The sequence below is a fragment of the Gossypium hirsutum genome, chromosome A01, assembly GCF_007990345.1.
Source record: "Gossypium hirsutum isolate 1008001.06 chromosome A01, Gossypium_hirsutum_v2.1, whole genome shotgun sequence".
Lineage (NCBI taxonomy): Eukaryota > Viridiplantae > Streptophyta > Magnoliopsida > Malvales > Malvaceae > Gossypium > Gossypium hirsutum.
The window spans coordinates 108,178,052-108,197,985 of NC_053424.1; the positions used below are offsets into that span (position 1 = coordinate 108,178,052).

The 19,934-nt window shown below is 31.1% G+C and overlaps 2 protein-coding genes and 1 pseudogene across 2 annotated transcripts; 2 read left to right on the plus strand and 1 right to left on the minus strand.

The window, feature by feature from the left end:
• The first annotated feature begins 2,536 nt into the window (after positions 1-2,536).
• Positions 2,537-3,922, plus strand: LOC107920556 (coiled-coil domain-containing protein 124-like; annotated as a pseudogene).
• A 455-nt stretch (positions 3,923-4,377) lies between these two features.
• Positions 4,378-6,939, minus strand: LOC107920558 (GDSL esterase/lipase At5g55050). Its single transcript, XM_041092739.1, has 5 exons — positions 6,418-6,939; positions 6,192-6,343; positions 5,868-6,101; positions 5,384-5,630; positions 4,378-5,275 (listed from the first exon to the last, which is right to left on the minus strand). Exons 1-5 carry the CDS (start codon positions 6,650-6,652, stop codon positions 5,067-5,069), a joined length of 1,077 nt encoding a protein of 358 aa, XP_040948673.1. The 5' UTR covers positions 6,653-6,939; the 3' UTR covers positions 4,378-5,066.
• A 4,309-nt stretch (positions 6,940-11,248) lies between these two features.
• Positions 11,249-14,472, plus strand: LOC107920555 (L-ascorbate oxidase homolog). Its single transcript, XM_016850313.2, has 8 exons — positions 11,249-11,706; positions 11,804-11,913; positions 12,381-12,651; positions 12,787-12,889; positions 12,989-13,334; positions 13,421-13,786; positions 13,876-13,954; positions 14,033-14,472. The coding sequence occupies exons 1-8, from the start codon at positions 11,557-11,559 to the stop codon at positions 14,243-14,245; spliced, it is 1,638 nt and encodes a 545-aa protein (XP_016705802.2). The 5' UTR covers positions 11,249-11,556; the 3' UTR covers positions 14,246-14,472.
• The last annotated feature ends 5,462 nt before the right edge of the window (positions 14,473-19,934 follow it).

Here is a 19,934-nt window from a genome sequence, read left to right on the forward strand (position 1 = left end):
CTACCTCAATAAAACAACGACGTGGTGGGTGTTTGTGATACTATCGACGAATAACCATATGATGTTGTAAAAACCAGATACATCAACATTGATGACGAAAATGGTGTCGCCATCGATGTCGTTAGATGTGCCGACATCTGTGTTGGTATTTGCGTAAGCATTGGAGAATAATATGTAGGGGATGGAGGTGCCCCAAAATACGTACCTGTGAGAGGTACAAATGTAGAGTGTTGTGGTGGCGCATAGTGTGGTGTACAATGTGGTACTTGTAAATAAAACATGTGGTTAATGAAATGAACAAGAAAAAATGGAGTGAACTGGTTGGGATGTGGTGTAGACATCAGTGGCATTTGTTGGGTTGGAGCCGAGGACAAACTTGTTGTGACACCTCCTCCAAACTTACGCCATTGAGGCAGTCATCATGGCCTCTTTTGACGAAGTTCCTTACTCATCGCTTCCACTAACAGTAGATATGACTTGCTGGTGACTTTGTATCAAGGCATTTACTCCAAACAGGCCACCGTGTCCGATAAGAAGAGTTCACGGATGGGTAAAAATTTCATCCTACGATCGCAAATGTCGATGTACTCATTATGGTAATCTCGCCAATTTTCATTGATCTTCCCTCACAAATTAAGTTTGTGTAATACTTCCATGTTTCACGGCGGCAGTGGAATTTGTTGTCTCCACTCGAATTTCTACATTACTCTATTCGATTCATACATCTCCATCATTATGTGAACAATCAATGACACATTTGTTTCCCACATACTCCAAATGGTTAAAAATTTGAGCGGCACACATTCTATGATATTCAGATTGACATATGACATCTATACAAACTCTGGTGCACAATTATAAAAATTTTTATGTTCAAAATTTAAATTTTAAATAATTGCGTAATTATTATAGGTTTGAAAAAAAATCAATAACTATCACCAGCTTTTGACCGTTGATCTAACAATAGTCAGATATCTTCGAGTTGCTCCGATAGTCCCACATAACTCAGCCCATGATGTCACCTATTCAAGCAATATGTTAATTCAAACATATAATAAATAAACAACATTTACTATATTAACTACGTATTATTATCAAATGAATTTTACCTTGCCACCAATGGAAACGTATAAGGGTAATTCCCTCGAGGACGTAGAAATGGTAGCCGTCATTACGCTCATGACTACAGCAGAAGCAAGTAATCAGCTGTTGACAATTATTCGGTTCCGTTGCCCAACACAACTCCCGGTACAACATGACCAACACGACTAATCCCCAACTTAGCCATCCATATTCTTTAAAGTTAACTAGGTGTAGTAGTCATCTTATGTGTACCAAATTTCGAGATTTATTGGGCATTAGTATGCCCCTGATTAACCCCAAGATGAATGCTCTGACATATTGGTCTTTGATGACGTCAGACACGTCCTTAGGAAGTTCTTTGAAATTATTCTCCAACCATTTCAAATCTATCCGGTCACCTTGAAACTTGTTTGGCACCTCCCCAAAACTACCTCACAAAGGTCCTCTTTACTGGGAACGACCACTGACCCTATAACGACTGGCCCATCCACTGGTAAATCGAGTTGTAAAGCTACATCCTCAAGTGTGATTGTACAATCATTGCATGGAAAATGGAACGTGTGTGTCTCGAGTCTCCATATTTCCGCCAACGCACTGATAAGTGTAGGATCCAATTTGCAACCTCCGAGCATACTAGACGCATGTAAGAATCTCATGTCTTGCAGATAACCATGAATTTCAGTGTCTGGGCTCTTTGACGAATTATGTATGAACCCCTCCAAAACACGATCATCCGCCTATTTATATCGATAAAATAAAATATTGTAAAATATTTTTAAAATTAAAAAAAATTAAATTTAACTTAATTGAAAATAACAAAATTTAAAATTTATTCTTACTGTTTTTGATTGAGCTGCGGAAATGTGCTTGTCGTTGAAACGAATCAAAAAGTTTGCTATTCGTGAAAATTTAATCAAAATGAATATATGAAATAATTAAATAAAACTATAGTATTTTTAAACAAGTGTATTCAAAATTTTTGAACAAAACATGATAAAATTGAGAGAGTTGAGAGAATTGAAAGTTTAGGGGGAATAGAAAGACTTGGATTTGAGTAAAAAAATAAAAAATGACATGGTATTTATAGAAAAAAAATATAATTGGCCTTTTTAAAAATTTTACCTCTGATAACGTTCAAAAACTTATTGAAAAAACGACCATTAGAGTAAAATGAGTCCAGTTGAACAGACTCTTTATTTAGTTGGTAGGAAAATACGTACAAGTGAGCACACTTTCACACTTTTTTTTCAAAATCAATCTATTTTATTAAATTAAAAAAAACCAAAAAGAACAATTAAAAATTAAAATAAACATATGCCTCTAAATTTGCCCGCGAATGAAATTAAATAAAAATAATAAAAACGTCCATAACCTCTTAGCATTATGTCATTACAAGAGTTTTGGTTCCCCGCCCTAATTATCAAAAGTAAATAATTATCAAAAGTTTATTTAAAGAAAAGAAAAGAAATCATTGTTAAATCCAGAAGTTTCTTGGGAGCGAGCTGGGTGCCATTGTTTTTGATGGTTGGTATTTGCTAAAGCTTCAATCCTCCATTCCCTCCTCTCCAATATTTTCAGTGACGCCCAAATTTATTACAAGATGCCGAAGAAGATGGGTGTAAACAGCAAAGCCGAGGCGGCGCGTGCGCGCAAGAGCGCCACTGAAGCCGAACGAAAAGATCGGGAAGCACGGTAGGAAGAATGGTAGTACCGGCGCGAAGTCGAGGGTCCTAAATCTAAGGCCACCACGAAACGCGAGGAAGAAGCCGAGAAACGAGCTGAAGCCGCAGCTCCAAGGCTGAGGCGCGCCGTCAAGCCGAGATAGGAGGAGAAAGAGATCGAAAAGGTGTTGAAGAAACCGGATAAGAAGGCCAACCGTGTGGCGATTCCGGTGCCGAAGGTGACCGAAGCGGAGCTACAGAAGGAGGAGGAGGAGCAAGCGGAGGAGGCGAAGAAGAGACAGAGTAGGACCGTGGCCGAAGTAGAGTATGAGAGGCTGGTGTCAGTGACAAACACGAATAGGGATGATTCGTTGATTGAAGCAAGGAGTGTCCAGGAGGCGATTGCGCAGATGTCTGTGGCGGACAACCTTCCCCCGGATCGCCATACTGAGAGGTGGCTTAAAGCTTCCTTCAAGGTTCATTACATTGCTTTGCTCAACTGTAGGTTACTCTCTTCTTTAGATCTAGAAGATAGTATAATTTAGTTCCTTAGTCTTTATCTTACTGCACGGTAATTAGTTATAGTACTGAATTATTTTAATGAATGAATACAGGCATTTGAAGAAGCTGAGCTTCCCAGGCTTAAAGAAGAGAAGCCAGGTCTTACTCACAATCAATACAAGGATATGATATGGAAACTATGGAAGAAATCTCCTGATAATCCTCTAAACCAGGCAAGTCTATATCCAACTTTGAAACAATGTCGGGTCCTATGTTGAAATGATCTATGTGTTAATTTGGTTAGGTTTTGGTCATTACCAATGAATAATTGTCAGTGTTTCTGGTGGCTTAAGTGATTTTTTTTCCATTTGCAGGTTGCTGAGTGAGTGATCTCTGCATAATTTTTCTCAGGCTAGAATGGCAGGCGAGTTTTTTTGTTTATAAACTTATGGGGTTTCTTTCCTTCTATATGAGCAGTGTTAGTTTAAATATCATTTGTTGCCCAATTTTCTATGTACTTGAGGGTCAGAAAAGATTGACTGATGTACATGGAGAGAAATAGTACTTGACATGGATTGTGTAAATTACTGAATAAGTTGCGAACATAAGATAGAAAGCTGGGAACGTTATCCTTTTTCCCCTTGTAGATTAATAAAGATTGTACATGATATGCATGTGTGACAAAAAATTACGTTAGGCTTGCTTCTGAATTATCTACTGATACCCTTGATAACCTAAATTTTCAATCGCTATTGTGTCACTCAAGTGATTGTCATTGCTTGTTTACATCAAAGTCTGCTAGCCCTAGGGAATTGGTGAAAGATAATGGCTTTTGTGGAGGAATGAATTATCAATGCAACACCTCAATGACTGTAAAGGTCAGATGAAGCTTGCCTCCTACTGTATCAATGTGACGGGAGAGCCGGAATTCTTGTCAAATTTTATGGGATAATGCTTTCTGATCCCTAAGTTGAAGGATAAAATTTTACTTATGACTTGGTGCATCGATGAAAAATCAGTACTGCCTGTACAAGTTCTTGTTTTATCTTTCAAGGATGAGCTAACCAAGAAGTTCCTTGCATCCTGAGATTGTGAAATATATTGTTGTGATCATAGAATTCAACCTGATTTTTTAGGTGAGAACATTGCCTCAATCACATTCTTATGAAATGGCTTTAAGCCATTCATCTTTGCATATGATGCAACAAACTCGTATTAAGTACTTACAAAATTTGCTCCTCTTTAGGATATAAATTTAATGGGGACCGATGCTCGGGTGGTATTGCAGCCTTAAGACCACTTAATTAAACATGCATTTTTAGTCTTAACAATTTTTGCCCGACTGCCTTGTCCTTAAGAGACTTGCTTCGTTTCACATGAATTATGAAATCCTGTAATGTATATCCAAATACCTCTCGACGGTTTACGTTATAGATATGGTGCTTGGTAGGGTGTTTCAATCTCACATTAGTCAGGAAAGTAAGGTTTTTTGGGCAAACAAGCATGACTCCCCAATAGGTTGTTTTTGTGGGGAGAGATATATGATCTTGCAACACTTGCTGGAGATTTTGTGCTATTTGTCCTTCGTTTTAAGCATGGATGTTTTAGCCCTCAAGCAGTATGCATCAACATTGTTTCTCTTCCTGCTTATAAGTTTCATTGATATGTATACATGTATCTGATAAAAAACAATTACAAGAATACTCGAGTATACAATAAAAATTCACCCCCCTTATTCTGTATAAGCAGATAAATTGCTCTCAGCTATTAAGGTAGGAGAATTTTATAGATTATACTAAAATTATAGGCACATTCTCAATTTTAAGCCTCTGCTAGTTGAGAAGAGTTTATAGGAGTTGCGAATCTTGAATCACCAATGAAGAGGATAGAAGCTACCAATCTGGAAGCATCTTGTGTGGGGTGGAACATGTCCCAGAACAAGTATTTATGGCGATTTGAGCAAAGGCTTGCTAAGGGAGTGCAAGGAAGTGTACCGTTTCCACAACAAGCATTTTTGACATCTGTAAAACCTGAGGTTTAAAAGAAAAGATGAAAATTGAAGATTTACAACATTTGGTTTGGGGAATGGAAATAGGATAATGCAGAAATGTTACTTGGGAGTGAAAAAAAAGGCTTACTGGAATTTTGAGGGTTATCAATAATGGGTTTTGTGATGTTAAATGCATTTCCAAGAGAATACTTAATGTCCTTGTTTTCGTAGCTGAGGTTGCGCATTAGGGTGTCCATTGTTGAAAAAAAAGCTTCGGCTTGGTCGTTTAACTCCTTCAAACATTCACCGTTGGCCGAAACCCTTTGTGATGGGCAACACCCGACTGGTGGAACACTTATTATGCCAAACTTCCTTGCCCCGAAACTAATTAGGTTCTGCATATTACCTTATCTTCAGTTTAATTGAACTGAGATTATCCTGACAACTTGTATCAAGCATGGCTTATGCCCTCTTAATGATGGTGATGATGATTAAAAGAAGCAAAAAAATGAACCGGGTGTTTAGCTTAGTGGATTCATGCAGTTGATTGCATTCAATACGTTTGGGATTCGAATCCCACTAACTGCAACCCCTTCTCCCTATTCTTAAAAGAAGAAAGATGAACTTCTCACCCTCAAGTGCTTTTCGTACACGACTGCTAAATTGGGTATGACCTGTTCTTTAGGTATCGGGTTCTTCGAATAGTGATTCCCCACAATGTCATTGCTACCAACGCTGATGAAGATGAGAGATTTTGCGAGGAAGTTTTGTGCTTCGGATGTACCTTTGCTTGCCACTAGATCATTGTAGACCATAGAGAATTGGTATACCTGCTCCCCCATTGGGACAACATTCGCTTTCTGGGTCTATGAAATCAACCGTGTTAATGTTAATTGAGAACAATGATCATCTAGCAAGCATGGACTAGATGTGTCTCATTTGCTATCGAGAAACTAACAAAGCCTTACCGATGTTTGTCCGGTAATGTCGAGAAGGCCAGATCCAGCTGACGCGAAGTTTACACCCCTAAATTTACGTTTCTTAATAGCAAGTGTCCCGTTTAGAGACAGGAAGCTCACTGGACTTCTCTTGAAACCAAAGTATTTAGCTGACAAGGAAACCAAAAAATCAGCAAAATTTGAGGAATACTACACACACATATGCATATAGTATAATCCTAACCAAGAAAATCAGCAGTGTTGAGGCCATTGCTGAATCTTCCAGTTGCTCTTTGGAAAGGAAAATCAACCCCGTTGTGCGGGAAATTAGCCGTTATATTACTATCAGGCAAGTAATTATTGGTCCCAACATCAACTGTAGAATCTCCTAGTATGAAGATGGCCGGAACCTCCGCATTTGCTGATTGAAGAACACCTATGATCAATGACAAGGCTACAAAGGCCAACCCTTTTGCCATGAAAATCCAGGGAAGAAATTTTCCTATGTTTCTGTACTATAAGATTCATTTTACGGACTATTTATCTGTAAAGAAGTCATAAGCAAAACTATTGGAATTACCGGTGAGGTGATGCAAGCTACAAGAGAAATTTATTGTCCTATATGCTATTAGCTGGAATATAATAATTCCAATGCTTGTTAACCGTTCCTTTTTTTACAGTTCTTACATTCTCTTCTATGCTCTGAATGGCTTTATCTGAGGTATGATAAAAACAAGGAATCATATTTCATTGACCTAACTGGCTATTTTTCGTGTATCACATATTCTTTATAGTTTCCTGATTGTGTTGCAATGATATTTTGTCTCCCACCCAACTCCCAAACTCGTCTTTAAACACCCAATAATAACATGTTTCATTCACCCTTCATATATCATATATATTATTACAAAGTTGAAAAAAATTAATATTTTACATCATACATGTTTTAAGTTAAAAAATATTATGTAATAGTATAGATATATTATACAGTCATATTATATTTTTTAAAAGTAAAAATAATTTTAAACAAGTTAGGTGTTTTGTTATTCTGATGTTTTAATTTTTATTTTATTATATGGTTATATTATTTTTTAAATTTAAAAACATAATTTCAATTGCATTAGTTAAAAAATATCTTTTAATATTTTTTTCCTTAAAATCACATATTAGATTAAATGAATGTTATAGTATAAATACTTTTTTTAAAAAAATTAATGTCATTTTTTAAAATATTATTATTTTTAAAAAAATGCTTAGAAAGGTTTTTAAAATTAGCATGTTTTAAAACTAGAATACTTGGAATTATTGTATAGAAAAATATTTTAAATTAATAAACACTATTAACTTGTGGATCGCACAGGTAAAAAATCTAATCATATAATATAATAAAGTACAAAAGTATAATATTGTGATGAGTGGTATATCTCTATTTTTTTTTTCTATTTAATTTTATAATTTTAATTATCCATTAAATTTATTTTTAGGAGATTGATAAAAAAAAACTCTGAGGTAAAATTAAACTATTAGTAAAATATTTCCTTTTCAATATTTTAAATGAAAGATAAAACATTTTAATTGAATTATCTATTAAAAATTATTTATTCTTTTAAAGTTTTAAATATTCATTATATTTTATATTATATTTTCATACTTTAAAATAGTTATTAAAATATTATATAAAAATATTTATTACAATAAAATTATAAACCTACCCTTTTTGTTATTTTTAAATATTAACTTTTAAATTAAGATAGAATTTATTTAGTTTATCTATTTATTTTAGTAATGTTATTTATCCTCTATCTCCATATATAGTTGTAGAATAAAAAACTGTACTTTTGTCTGTTTGTTTTAAAATGATTTTTTTTTGTTTATGTAAACTTAATAAATATTTCAATATTTATGATTTTAAAGTCATACCAAAATTAAGTTTTACTAAAAAAATATATATTTAAAAAGCTTATTGATATCAGATATAAATATAGTTTTTATTATTTTAATGAATAGTAAGTTTTAGTAAAGGCACAACTCTTATATATTTGTTTTTTTAAGTTCACATTGTTTTCATTTATATATATTATGTTAAGAATTGTTATCAATATATATGTGCAAAACATATTTTTTTTCATTATTTTGATTAATTTTTAATTTTTAATTATTTTCGTCAGCATCTTTGATGTTTTGTTCAAAATAACCAATACCCAGTCTTAAAGTATTTTATAATTTCTCAACATAGATTTTTTTTTCATTTATATTTTATCTAAATTATTTTAAAATTTATTAAGATAGTAGTTTAGGATAATATATCTTAATTTATTTTTTTCCTTTTTATTTCTTAACAATTTTAAATAAAACATATGTTTCATTTTTGTAAATTTGAAATTATAAAATTATAATAAGGTAATGATGTGCATATATTTGTTTATTTTAAATTTATTATTCTTTAATTTTTTATGTTAAATAAATTTTAAACTTGAATTATTATTATTATTATATATATATATTGAAAAACTCATTTGCATTTACCATTGAAGAGGTAAAATTTGAAAATTGTAAACATGAGATTAGTGATTTATTTTACGACAATGAAAGTAAATTTTGTTAATAGATAAACTTTTATTAATTTAGACATGTATCTAATGAGTTTTTAATAATTTGATTTTAAAATTAAAAAAACTATCTTTTTAATATGTGGTGTAAAAGTTTAAAATATTGTAAACTAAAAATATTTTTAAAAATACAAATTTAATATAATATTATCAAAAAATTACGTATATGAAAAACATATTAAAGATTTTTAAAATGGTTATTGTAGCATCATATGTTTTATATAAACAATTTTATTTATATTTTTAGACTTTATGTTGAATCCTTTTATAGTATTAAACCATATAAAAAAAATACTATCCCTACTGTCATCTTTTTGCTGAGACAAAAAATTAATTAATATTTATCAATGGAGTCTTAACTTAATTGTTACTACTGTATGAGGACATGAGTTTGAGTGTGCTGAAGCACATTATCCTCCTATTTATGAGTTAGGAAGAGATTATGAGTAATTATACACATTATATAAAAAACAACAAATATGATCAATAAACTATTAAAAAAACAACATTTATTAACTTATTTCATGAGAAAATTGTCTTGTCAATTGCTGGCTCTAATTTAAATGCTTGACAACTACTTTGAACAAATAATTTTTTAATTCAATAATATCAATTTCATGTCATTTATTTTTGCAACCATGCCACCCTATTTGTAAATTTCAACAATTTTCTCCACTTGTTAACATTTTGAAACATATAAAAAAAAATTATATTTTATATTTTATTCTGGACCATCATAAGTCATTAAAAAATAAATCATATCGTTGATTAATAGATCATATTAAAATATCGGTAATTAAATCACACTAATTATATGAGATACGAATTGGGAGAATAATTTGATACTTAAATAAGTCTTTCAACTCTTTTTTGAAAAACATACTTATTTTTTAAAATATAATTACAATTTAAAAGAGAAACACGTTCAAAAATAATAACAGAAGATATTAATAACAAGAGATGTAGCTATTGTCTGAATAATTAAAATTTGTTACGCTTACTTTGTAACGTCCAACACCCCTTTAATAAGTAACAAAACTTATAATGCCATCAAAGAATAACAATTTTATGCTTATTTATATTTGAATAAAATGGAAATAAAAAATAAAAATTTATATCATACACTTTCTCAAATTATACAAACACTTTTTCACTAAAATTTAAATTTTATGTTTTTCTATTAATATTACAACAACCAAAAAAACATATGATTGTTGTCTTAATTGAAATGATAAAATCAAAATTTTATGTTTTTTCTTGATATATAGTCAAGTTAGAAATTAGAGAGAAATTACGTTGTTTGAACCCTAATAATGACAAAGAATCATTTGGAAGTGCGGCCGTCTAGAGTCCAAGGCTGAAAGAGGTCCAAAATATTATTTTCTAGTTTTTAAAAGGTCCAATTTTTTTTTTTACTTTTAAAAGTAAATAAAAAAATTTATCAATTTTTAAGGGGCACAAAAAAAGAGTTTTTAACTTTTAAAAGCCCAAAATTTTTTTACTAACTTTTAAAGGACCTAAAAAAAAATTCTCCCAACTTTTAAGAAATCTAAAACTCCATTTTATTGTTTTGCCTAGAGCAAAAAAATGTCAAGGACAAACATGAACTAGATTTGAGTCTAGTTGTAAGAACCATGTGTGAATGAGTTAATTTGTTAAACTGATAATTCAAGGGTTAGTATTTGATGCGTCTATATTGTACTTATTTTTATTTCACAAGTAATTTAAAAAAAATTATCATGTACCTTTTTATTTTTTAATATTTTATTATATATTTGTCAACCTCTTAACTTTACTTGTGGAATTTAAAAATTATCGAAAATTATTTTATTATTTAATTCATATAGTTGTAACTTGTAAGTTATAAAAAAGAAATACAATTTATTGAGAAAGAAAGAGGCGATGGATTTATTTATTAGCATGATATTTGACTTGCAATCAATTCAAAGGAATTAACAAATATGAAAGCTCACTGTCATCATTCTGTCAAAACTGCCCACACAGCCCGCCATTGTGAAACCATTTTTCATTATTTTCTCCGCGTACAAAATTTCCATTGTCGAAGATCCTATCTCCACCCTTCATTAAAATGGGTCCAAAGTCGTAACACCAACATCAGCCGTTGATCAACCCCCCAAGCTTGGAGTTGTTAGGTCCAAAGTCCACAGTAAAGCAATTAGCCCACATGCAGATGCCGTGTGTAGCGTCAGAAATCACGGGCAATACACCCACCTCCGCTCAGCTCAGCTCATGCTTCAAAGCCGCCTTACCCCCACGCGGTTCCCCTATCTATCCTTCCTCATGTCAAGGGCATTTTCATCGACTTATTTGACATGTACCTACGTGTCCATTTCTCAATGGACAGTTTTATGAAATGAAAGACCAACAATTTGGAAGATTTTGTAGGCTCAATCGCCCCCACTAATCACACTATAAAAACATGATAACACTTTGTCCAACCAACACTCAAATTTTCTTTTATCTTCTTCTCTTTTCTTTTTTAGGGGGGCGTTGGATTTTTATTATTTCATTCATTAATTTGTTCATTTTTGCTTTTAAACAAAAGGGGTTGCCATTTTTTTTCTCTTCTTTCATGGCATTGGCAATGCACATTAAATAAGTCACGTATCAGTTACTAAAAGCCACATTGAAGTCTCCTGTTCTGTAAAGGTTGTAACCTTTTTGTTGTTGTAAATTGCCAAAGCCTTTTTTGCTACACACCTTCTATATCTTCACACATTGTACTTAAAAATCATATCCAATTTCATCACGAAATGGTGCTTAAAGGATCAAGCTTATGGCAAAGATTTGCCGTCGTTTTAGTTCTTTCTGTCTTTGCTCTTGTTCAGTCTGAGGATCCTTACAGATTCTTCAACTGGAATGTTACTTATGGTGACATTTACCCACTTGGTGTTCGCCAGCAGGTTTGTAAATTATTATAGCATGTAGCATAATATGTGCGTTATATAAATTATTTCCGGGTTTAGCTGATCTTCATCGTTTGTGTTGTCATTTTTACAGGGAATTCTTATTAATGGGCAATTTCCAGGGCCTGATCTCTATTCTGTTACTAATGACAATCTCATCATCAATGTTTACAACAACTTGGATGAACCTTTTCTTTTATCATGGTGAGCAATTCCCATGACACTAGCTAATGTGCTTTTTCTTTCTTTCTTTCTGAAATCGAGTTTATAATCGAATCGGAAACTGGAGATCTAACTGGTGAAATATAATGAACAAACCAGTAAAAAACTCAAATGGGGATATACTTAAAATTGTCTTGAATATCCACATCATTCCAGCTTTTGACGGTGATATTGCCTATTTTATATCATCGTATTAAGTATGAACAAAATCTTTAACACCTGTAATTTGGGAGCTAATTGCTGATAATATATTATCATTGTTTCATTAAATTTGTGAAAGTGACAATGATCATTTAGACCAAACATTTTGACTTTAGTTTGTTTTTCCGACATGAAAACTCATTGGTTGGCTACTCTTACACGAGGACATAAATTATGAACCAATGTTAGCCTATAATCTACTTGTTTATAGAAATTTTGTATGTATGCTGATTTGGGTTATAAAATAGGAATGGGATGCAGCAAAGGAGAAACTCGTACGAGGATGGAGTGTACGGCACAACATGCCCAATCCCACCGGGCAAGAACTTCACTTACATTTTACAAGCGAAAGACCAAATCGGTACCTTTTACTACTTTCCATCCCTTGCTTTCCACAAGGCTGCTGGTGGATTTGGAGGCATCAGGATCCTCAGTAGGCCCAGAATCCCGGTCCCTTTCCCCGACCCTGCCAGCGATTTCACTGTTCTTATCGGAGACTGGTTCAAGACTGACCATAAGGTAAAATAAACAACTTATACCCATCTAATAAAACAATTTTATAGTGCAACATTGACAAATACTAGAGTTCGAGTGTCACCAGCAATTTCATTTATTGGTCGTTATATAGTCTTTAACATTCATTTTTTTTTTCAGAAACTGCAAGCCAAGCTGGATAGGGGTCATAAACTTCCCTTCCCTGATGGTATTCTAATCAATGGTCATGGTCCTAATGGTGCATTCTTCACAGTTGAACAAGGTACACACTGGGGGTTAAATTGAACCATTTCTTGTGTAAATTTGAACTCATTTTTACGGATGATAACAATTGGTATTATTTTTGTGTGTACCTCTACAGGCAAAACTTACAGGTTTAGGATCTCAAATGTGGGGCTTCAAAATTCACTAAATTTCAGAATTCAGGGTCATAAAATGAAGCTGGTGGAAGTAGAGGGAACCCACACCGTTCAAACCATGTATGAGTCACTTGATGTCCATGTGGGTCAATCCTATTCTGTGCTTGTTACCATGGATCAATCTGCCCAGGATTTCTACATTGTGGCCTCAACTCGTTTCACTGACAAGATCCTTTCAACCACTGCCACTCTTCATTACAGTAACTCCAACAAGGCAGTTTCAGGCCCTATTCCCGGTGGACCAACCGACCAAATCGACTGGTCTCTTAACCAGGCTCGATCCATCAGGTAAAAATCTTGCTCCAATTGTTATTCTTCATGTTTGTAAACCCATTTTTGTGCCATTCATAATATTTCATTTTGGTGCATGTCAGGACAAACCTGACAGCAAGTGGACCAAGGCCAAATCCACAGGGATCATATCACTACGGTCTTATTAACATAACCAGAACAATCAAACTAGTGAGCTCAGCTGATCAAGTCAAAGGGAAACAAAGATACGCAGTTAACAGTGTTTCTTTCATTCCAGCTGATACACCTTTGAAACTAGCTGACTACTTCAAAATTGGAGGAGTTTTCCGAGTTGAAAGCATCTCGGATAAGCCAACCGGTCAAAACATGTACCTAGATACATCAGTCATGGGTGCTGATTTCCGTGCCTTTGTGGAAATTGTGTTTGAGAACCATGAAAGCATTGTCCAGAGCTGGCACATTGATGGATATGCCTTTTGGGTTGTTGGGTAAGAAACCAACTCAAAATATTCTTCTCTTATGCACAATCCAAATATATATATATATTGGCTAAACTTACACTTCATTTCCATGGCAGCATGGATGGAGGATTGTGGACACCGGACAGTCGTAAAGAGTACAATTTAAGAGATGCAGTTTCACGATCCACCACACAGGTTAGTAACTTCCGCCATTTATTTCCACTGAGCTTTTAACAAGAGATGGGAAACTACAACAATGGCTGGTGTTTGCAGGTATATCCAAGATCATGGACTGCTATTTACATGGCACTTGATAATGTTGGAATGTGGAATGTGAGGACTCAATTTTGGGCTCGGCAATATCTGGGACAGCAGTTTTACTTGCGAGTTTATTCACCTGTGAATTCACCGAGGGATGAATATCCTATTCCAAAGAATGCCCTGCTCTGTGGCAGAGCTCAAGGGAAAAGCACAAGACCTCTCTGAAACATTTGCACCTGAAACTGTTCTTAATTATTTAACACCGTTACAAAAGTATAAAATGACCAAAGCTTTAAGCTCTCTTATTCTTTTTTTTTCTTCAGAATTTGTATTTGGTTTGTAACCATAGAATTGTCAATAAATGTATCACATTAAGCATTCTTTTGTTGTGTAAAAGATTATGTTATAAAGTTCAATCTCTGTTATAAATAAATCCTGTAAACCTTACTCTATTTGAAGGCATTCGTTCTGAAGACAATCCCTTAACTTGCTAAGTGCGTGGAGTTCATAATTTTTAGCTGCTGAGCTGTGTGTTGTTGGTTGCGAGAAGGAATTGCTCTCAACTTTCAACCCATTAAAAGCCACCGAAGCTTTTATTTTAATTAACTTCAAACACTTAGTATTAATGAATTTTTTATTTAATATTAATGAATTATGGCAAGCAAAAGAGGTTGCATCACGTTATTTTCACCACTCAATTATTTATAAAAAAAATTATAAAATATATTTATAATTTATTTTTTTATACTATACTTGAAATAACTCTCCGTCAACACTTAAAGCGTGCGGATAAAGAAACTTTCAACATCCTCAAACTTGTATCTTTTTACACTAACAACAATTTGAGATATATAATAACTTTTAGCAAGGGTATAATTAAGTTGAGCCAATTTGTAACTTTTTATGCAATTCACCATTTAACAATTTGACCATTATATTTCATGTTCCATTTATTTAAATCATGAATGTTTTGAGTAAAATAAAAATGTCTAAGTATTTCTTTTATATAATCGATACAATCGATATTTTATTGACGTGGCTCAAACACAATGATTTTATGTCTCTAAAGTCTTACTCAGGATATATTTTTATTCAATCACCAAAACAAATTAACAATACACTTCCTTCTCTATCCACTAAGGCTCATAACTCTTCTACCAAGCAAAATCATTTAGCTCCAATAGAGAACAATCAGTTTCTCAACACACAACGGTAACAAATCAAGAACACTCAAACTAACCAAAACAGCATTCAATACAAGAAAATAACGCTGGAGTGCTCACGGTTTTGAAAGTAATTCAGCTTTAAAAGTTGAAGTCGCATGTCTATTTATAGTTTGAATTATTAACAAGATAAACCTTTAAAATATCTTATAATTATCTCTAAATTAATTCTTTAATCACCAAAAAGATAATGATAAGAGTTAAACACTTATCTAATAACCTCAAGCATATTAAGGAATCGGTTGAAGGTCTTTACACCCAAGCTGAACCATATTACTTGTTTTGTCAAATATAGTAGACTGAAAACAACAAGCTACAACCTTTCTAAGGCCCATTTTAGTGGTCCATGCAGAATATTAAATTCGTTTTAATAGGACATGAAACGAGCCCCAACAAATATGATAAGAATATCAAATCATTTTTTGAAAATTTATTTGCACAAGTACAATTACATTTACAAATTCAACGATCAAATTGCTGATAGATTAATTGTCTAAAGTGTGCGAAACTCATAAAATTTTAAAATTAATTATTGATGATTAATATATTTTTATTTTCTAGAATTTAAACGTATATAACATATTTTTAATGTCCGTATTAGTATTATAGATTTAACTTTTATGTAATATAAATAATATGGTACTTAATTAAAAAACAAATCAAATATTGAGTATTGAAGTATTGGAGGTTAGAGGCTAAGGATTTAAAAAATATTAATTAAATGTAATTTGAATTTGCAAGCATAAATTACTATTACATTTAGCCAAAATTGACTACTTACCTTGATTAACTAAGCTTTTGTCCATAATTTTGAAACGCATGAGGTAAAGGAGCAGTTACAAACTTTTAAAAAGAGAGTCACACTTTGTTCACCTATTCAATTAAGGACCTTTTCTTTACATATTCTACAATTTTGCTCTGACGATTGTAAGGGTGTGAATCCCTTCTCCATTCTTCCATAATAACTCACTCATACTAAATACTACATACTATCTTCAGTTCATGTATCCAAAGTTTTAGTCTGTTATAAGCGTTGAATTAATAATTTTTAAAATTAGACAATATATGAGAGCAAACTAAGTGACGAAACAGATTTTATCATCTTCTTTTAAAAATTTGTCCTCCTTCACACTAAAAGAGAAGCAACCAAAGCTGAAAAGAATTTTGAATCTTGTATTTAGGCAATGTCCAAGTTTGCATTGGCTCTATAAATAGAGAAGAAAGAAATCAATAGTAATAACAATCTCCATTTCATGTTCTAAATTATTAAAGGGACTAAAAGAGGATTTGTAACTACAACTATTCATCCAAATCTCAAGGTTTGAGAGGATTTGAACAAAAATATTAAGTTTGAAAAATGAACTTGACCAAAAAAATAGGCTTGTTAAAAATATGAGTCGGGTTCAAATTTGAACCTTCAAGGCCCGAGCCCGACCCGGAATAATATTTTATATTATGTAATTTATAACACATAAAAATTAAATCTATTATATACTACTATAATGTAAACATTAAAAAATATTAAAGATGACTATATATAAAACTTTAATAAATAAATAATTTATTAAATTAAAAATAATATAAATATATATATTTTTAAAAAAATAAAAAAATAATATGGACAGATTTAAATCGATTTACAAATATGGATGGACTTAGACAAAATGTTAAGCCCATATTTTAGGTTGAGCTAAGCTTAAGTAAACATAAAGAATACTAATGTTATATATAAGCCTGACCCGAACTTAATCCAACTTGACCATGTACATCTTTATTTGTAACTTAATAAGACTTCATAATGAAGAATGATACCAATCTGATTCAAGTTTATCTTATTTTCCTTATTTTTCTTTATTTGCTATGAAATGAAACTACTTCAATTAATACCTACTTTGGACTTACCAATAAATCCTTCTTTCTGTTTTTATATTTTATGGATTTGGAAATGTAATTAATGAATTAAAACCATGCTCCTTATTTGCCCTTCATCCACTTCCATGAGATTTCATAGTCAAGGATGATACTAGTCTGGTTGCAGTTAGTTTTGGAGAAAAAACCACTAGAGAGAGTAATTTTTAATTAAAATCGACTAAATTGACCTTATCGATTTAGTCTATTTTTATTTGAGCGATTTTTTCGATTATAGGTTCAATCTTATTGATTACTTTAGTCATTATTGATTTTTAAATTTTCAAACTGATTCAATAGAAAATATTGATTTAATTTAATTTTTTAAATGATTTAAAATATGTGTACAATTTATAATATATAAAATAAATATATATTATTCAAACCAACAATTAAAGTCAATTAACCAACTGACCTAAAATCAATTCAGTTATTTTGAATTTTGAACTTTAATTCAATCAAATCAATTTATGTATATTATAGTCAATTAAATTGATTTAATAAAAAACTGATCAAAAAACCGAATACTCCCCTCTAAAAAGTACAATTATCTTGCAATACTTTGATATTTTAAAAAATTTTAACTGAATCAGAATTGACTATCAATGGTAACCGAATGAATCAACTAAATTCAACATATATGAAGTAGACAATTAGTTTAGTTCATCAATATTTAAACAATTTTTTTTTAAAAATTACTTCTTACCATATTTTCTTAAAGTTACTTTTATTATTTTTCATTATTATAAATAAATTTTTGTCCAATAGTAAGAGCATTATATTGTAAGTATGGAAGCTTGAATTCGATCCGAAGCAGTCTCACTCCACTCTCCCAAATATTAAAAGAAAGTAATTATATTATAAAAATTAAAATATTTATAAATTAAATAAAATATAAAATTCAATACTGAACTGAAACCGAACTTAATTTAACAAAAGCGAATCAGAATAGTTGGAATCGAGGTAAAAGTACCACAAAACTCCTTGTACTATACCTTAAATTGCATTTTAGCCTCTAAAAAAAGGGCAAATTAGCCCTTATTTGTTAGACGAGTGAGAAAATAGTCTCATCCATTAAAATTTGGTGTTAATATAAGGCATAATAACAAATTTAACCCTCAACCTTTACACATTTATTAAATTTGACCTTTAATAAAAAAATTTAGAATTTTTTGAAACTAGTAAGGCTAAAGGGTCAAAAAGGCCTTAGTAATAATTTTTTTTAAAAATCAATTAAATCCTTTTAATATATTTAAAAATTTATAAAAAATCATAAAATTATAAAAAAAATTTATAAAAAATTTAAAACTATAATCTTTTATTAAAAAAAATAACAATGACCAAATAAAAGAATAGAGGTCAAATTTTTTTAAAATCATATAACCATTAGATTTTAATAGGTCGATATTGTTATTTTTTAATAAGACAAAATTTTTATAATTTTTGTTTATAATTTTTTATGATTTTTAAAATAATTTTTAAATTTGAAAAGTGCTTAGTTGTATTTTTTAAAAAAATATTAGGACTTTTTTTATCCTTTAGCTTTATTAGTTTAATTTTTATTAATTTATTTCTAATAAAAGAGTATGAGTTAAATTGAATAAATATGTAAAGATTGAGGACTAAATTTGTCATCATATCTCATATATTAACACTAAAATTTAACAAAGGGAAATTTTTGCTCACTTATCTAATCTAAAGAGGTTAATTATTCATTTTTTAAGTAAAAAGACTAAAATGTAATCTAAAATATAATATAGGGGTTTTATGGTACTTTTATCTTAGAATAGATTGTGGGGCTTCTATTTATTGTTATTATTTTGTCAACCCTAGGCGACAGAATACGAAATTCCATGGGCCATGGGCGAACAGCGGCTAACGACAAGTCTTATGTATGTGTTAATGCATGTAGGTTTAAGTCACCCAACCCCCAACTAAGTTCAATTTCAAACTCCAACAATGGGCTTATGTTTCTTACTTTTTAATGATTCTTTATTTAAGCCCCATGTTTTCTTTTCCCTTAATCTGCCTGGCTTTTTGGGTTTGACTGTTTTACTCTTCCGTCTTGTAAGTTATGGGTGTTGAATTAATTCATCATTTAATTTAATTAATCGGTTAGTGGTTGAATTTAATTTAGTCGGAAGTCGGTTAATAATTTTTTAAAATTTTATTTATCGGTTAAATCAGTTTGAAATTAAGTAATTAATTGAATTAACCAAACTAATATAGTGTTTTTAATTATAGATAGTTTAAAGACTTAAAATCCCAGTTAATTTTCAAAACAAATGAACACTATAAATGTACTTTTTATATGTTTTATATTTGTTTTAACCAAAACATAAAATATATAAATTTCGGTTAATTCAATTAATTAACCGAATTAATCAAAATATTTCGGTTTGATTAACTCTTTTTGAAAAAATTTCGATTCGATAAACGATTAAATGATTATATAATTCAATTAATTCGATTAATATTAATTCGGTTCAGTTAATAACTAAACCAACTATTATAAATAAATGCAATTAATCAATATCCTCATTTATTCATTTATTGGTAATAATATAATATTTCACGCCTGATTCAAAGCACAACAAAATTTGGCACTACCAACTCAAATTTTATAATTTACATTTGCTTATTGCTTGCTCTATTTTATAAATTTGATATTTGTTAATATTTTATTTTATTTTTAACATTTATATTCATTACTTGATCAATATACAGCTAGCATATTTAAAAAATCTGAAGTTGGAAAAATTCTACATTATTATTTTCTGTAA

Excerpts from the sequence above, each read along its gene's own strand:
- LOC107920558 (XM_041092739.1), bottom strand. The coding sequence starts at position 6,652 with ATGGCAAAAGGGTTGGCCTTTGTAGCCTTGTCATTGATCATAGGTGTT. Across the intron at positions 6,102-6,191 it reads AAACATCGGTAAGGCTTTGT|ACCCAGAAAGCGAATGTTGT; the intron begins TAGTTTCTCGAT and ends TTGATTTCATAG. Across the intron at positions 5,631-5,867 it reads TGTACGAAAAGCACTTGAGG|AACCTAATTAGTTTCGGGGC; the intron begins GTGAGAAGTTCA and ends GGTAATATGCAG.
- LOC107920555 (XM_016850313.2), top strand. The coding sequence starts at position 11,557 with ATGGTGCTTAAAGGATCAAGCTTATGGCAAAGATTTGCCGTCGTTTTA. Across the intron at positions 12,652-12,786 it reads GGTTCAAGACTGACCATAAG|AAACTGCAAGCCAAGCTGGA; the intron begins GTAAAATAAACA and ends TTTTTTTTTCAG. Across the intron at positions 13,787-13,875 it reads TATGCCTTTTGGGTTGTTGG|CATGGATGGAGGATTGTGGA; the intron begins GTAAGAAACCAA and ends TTTCCATGGCAG.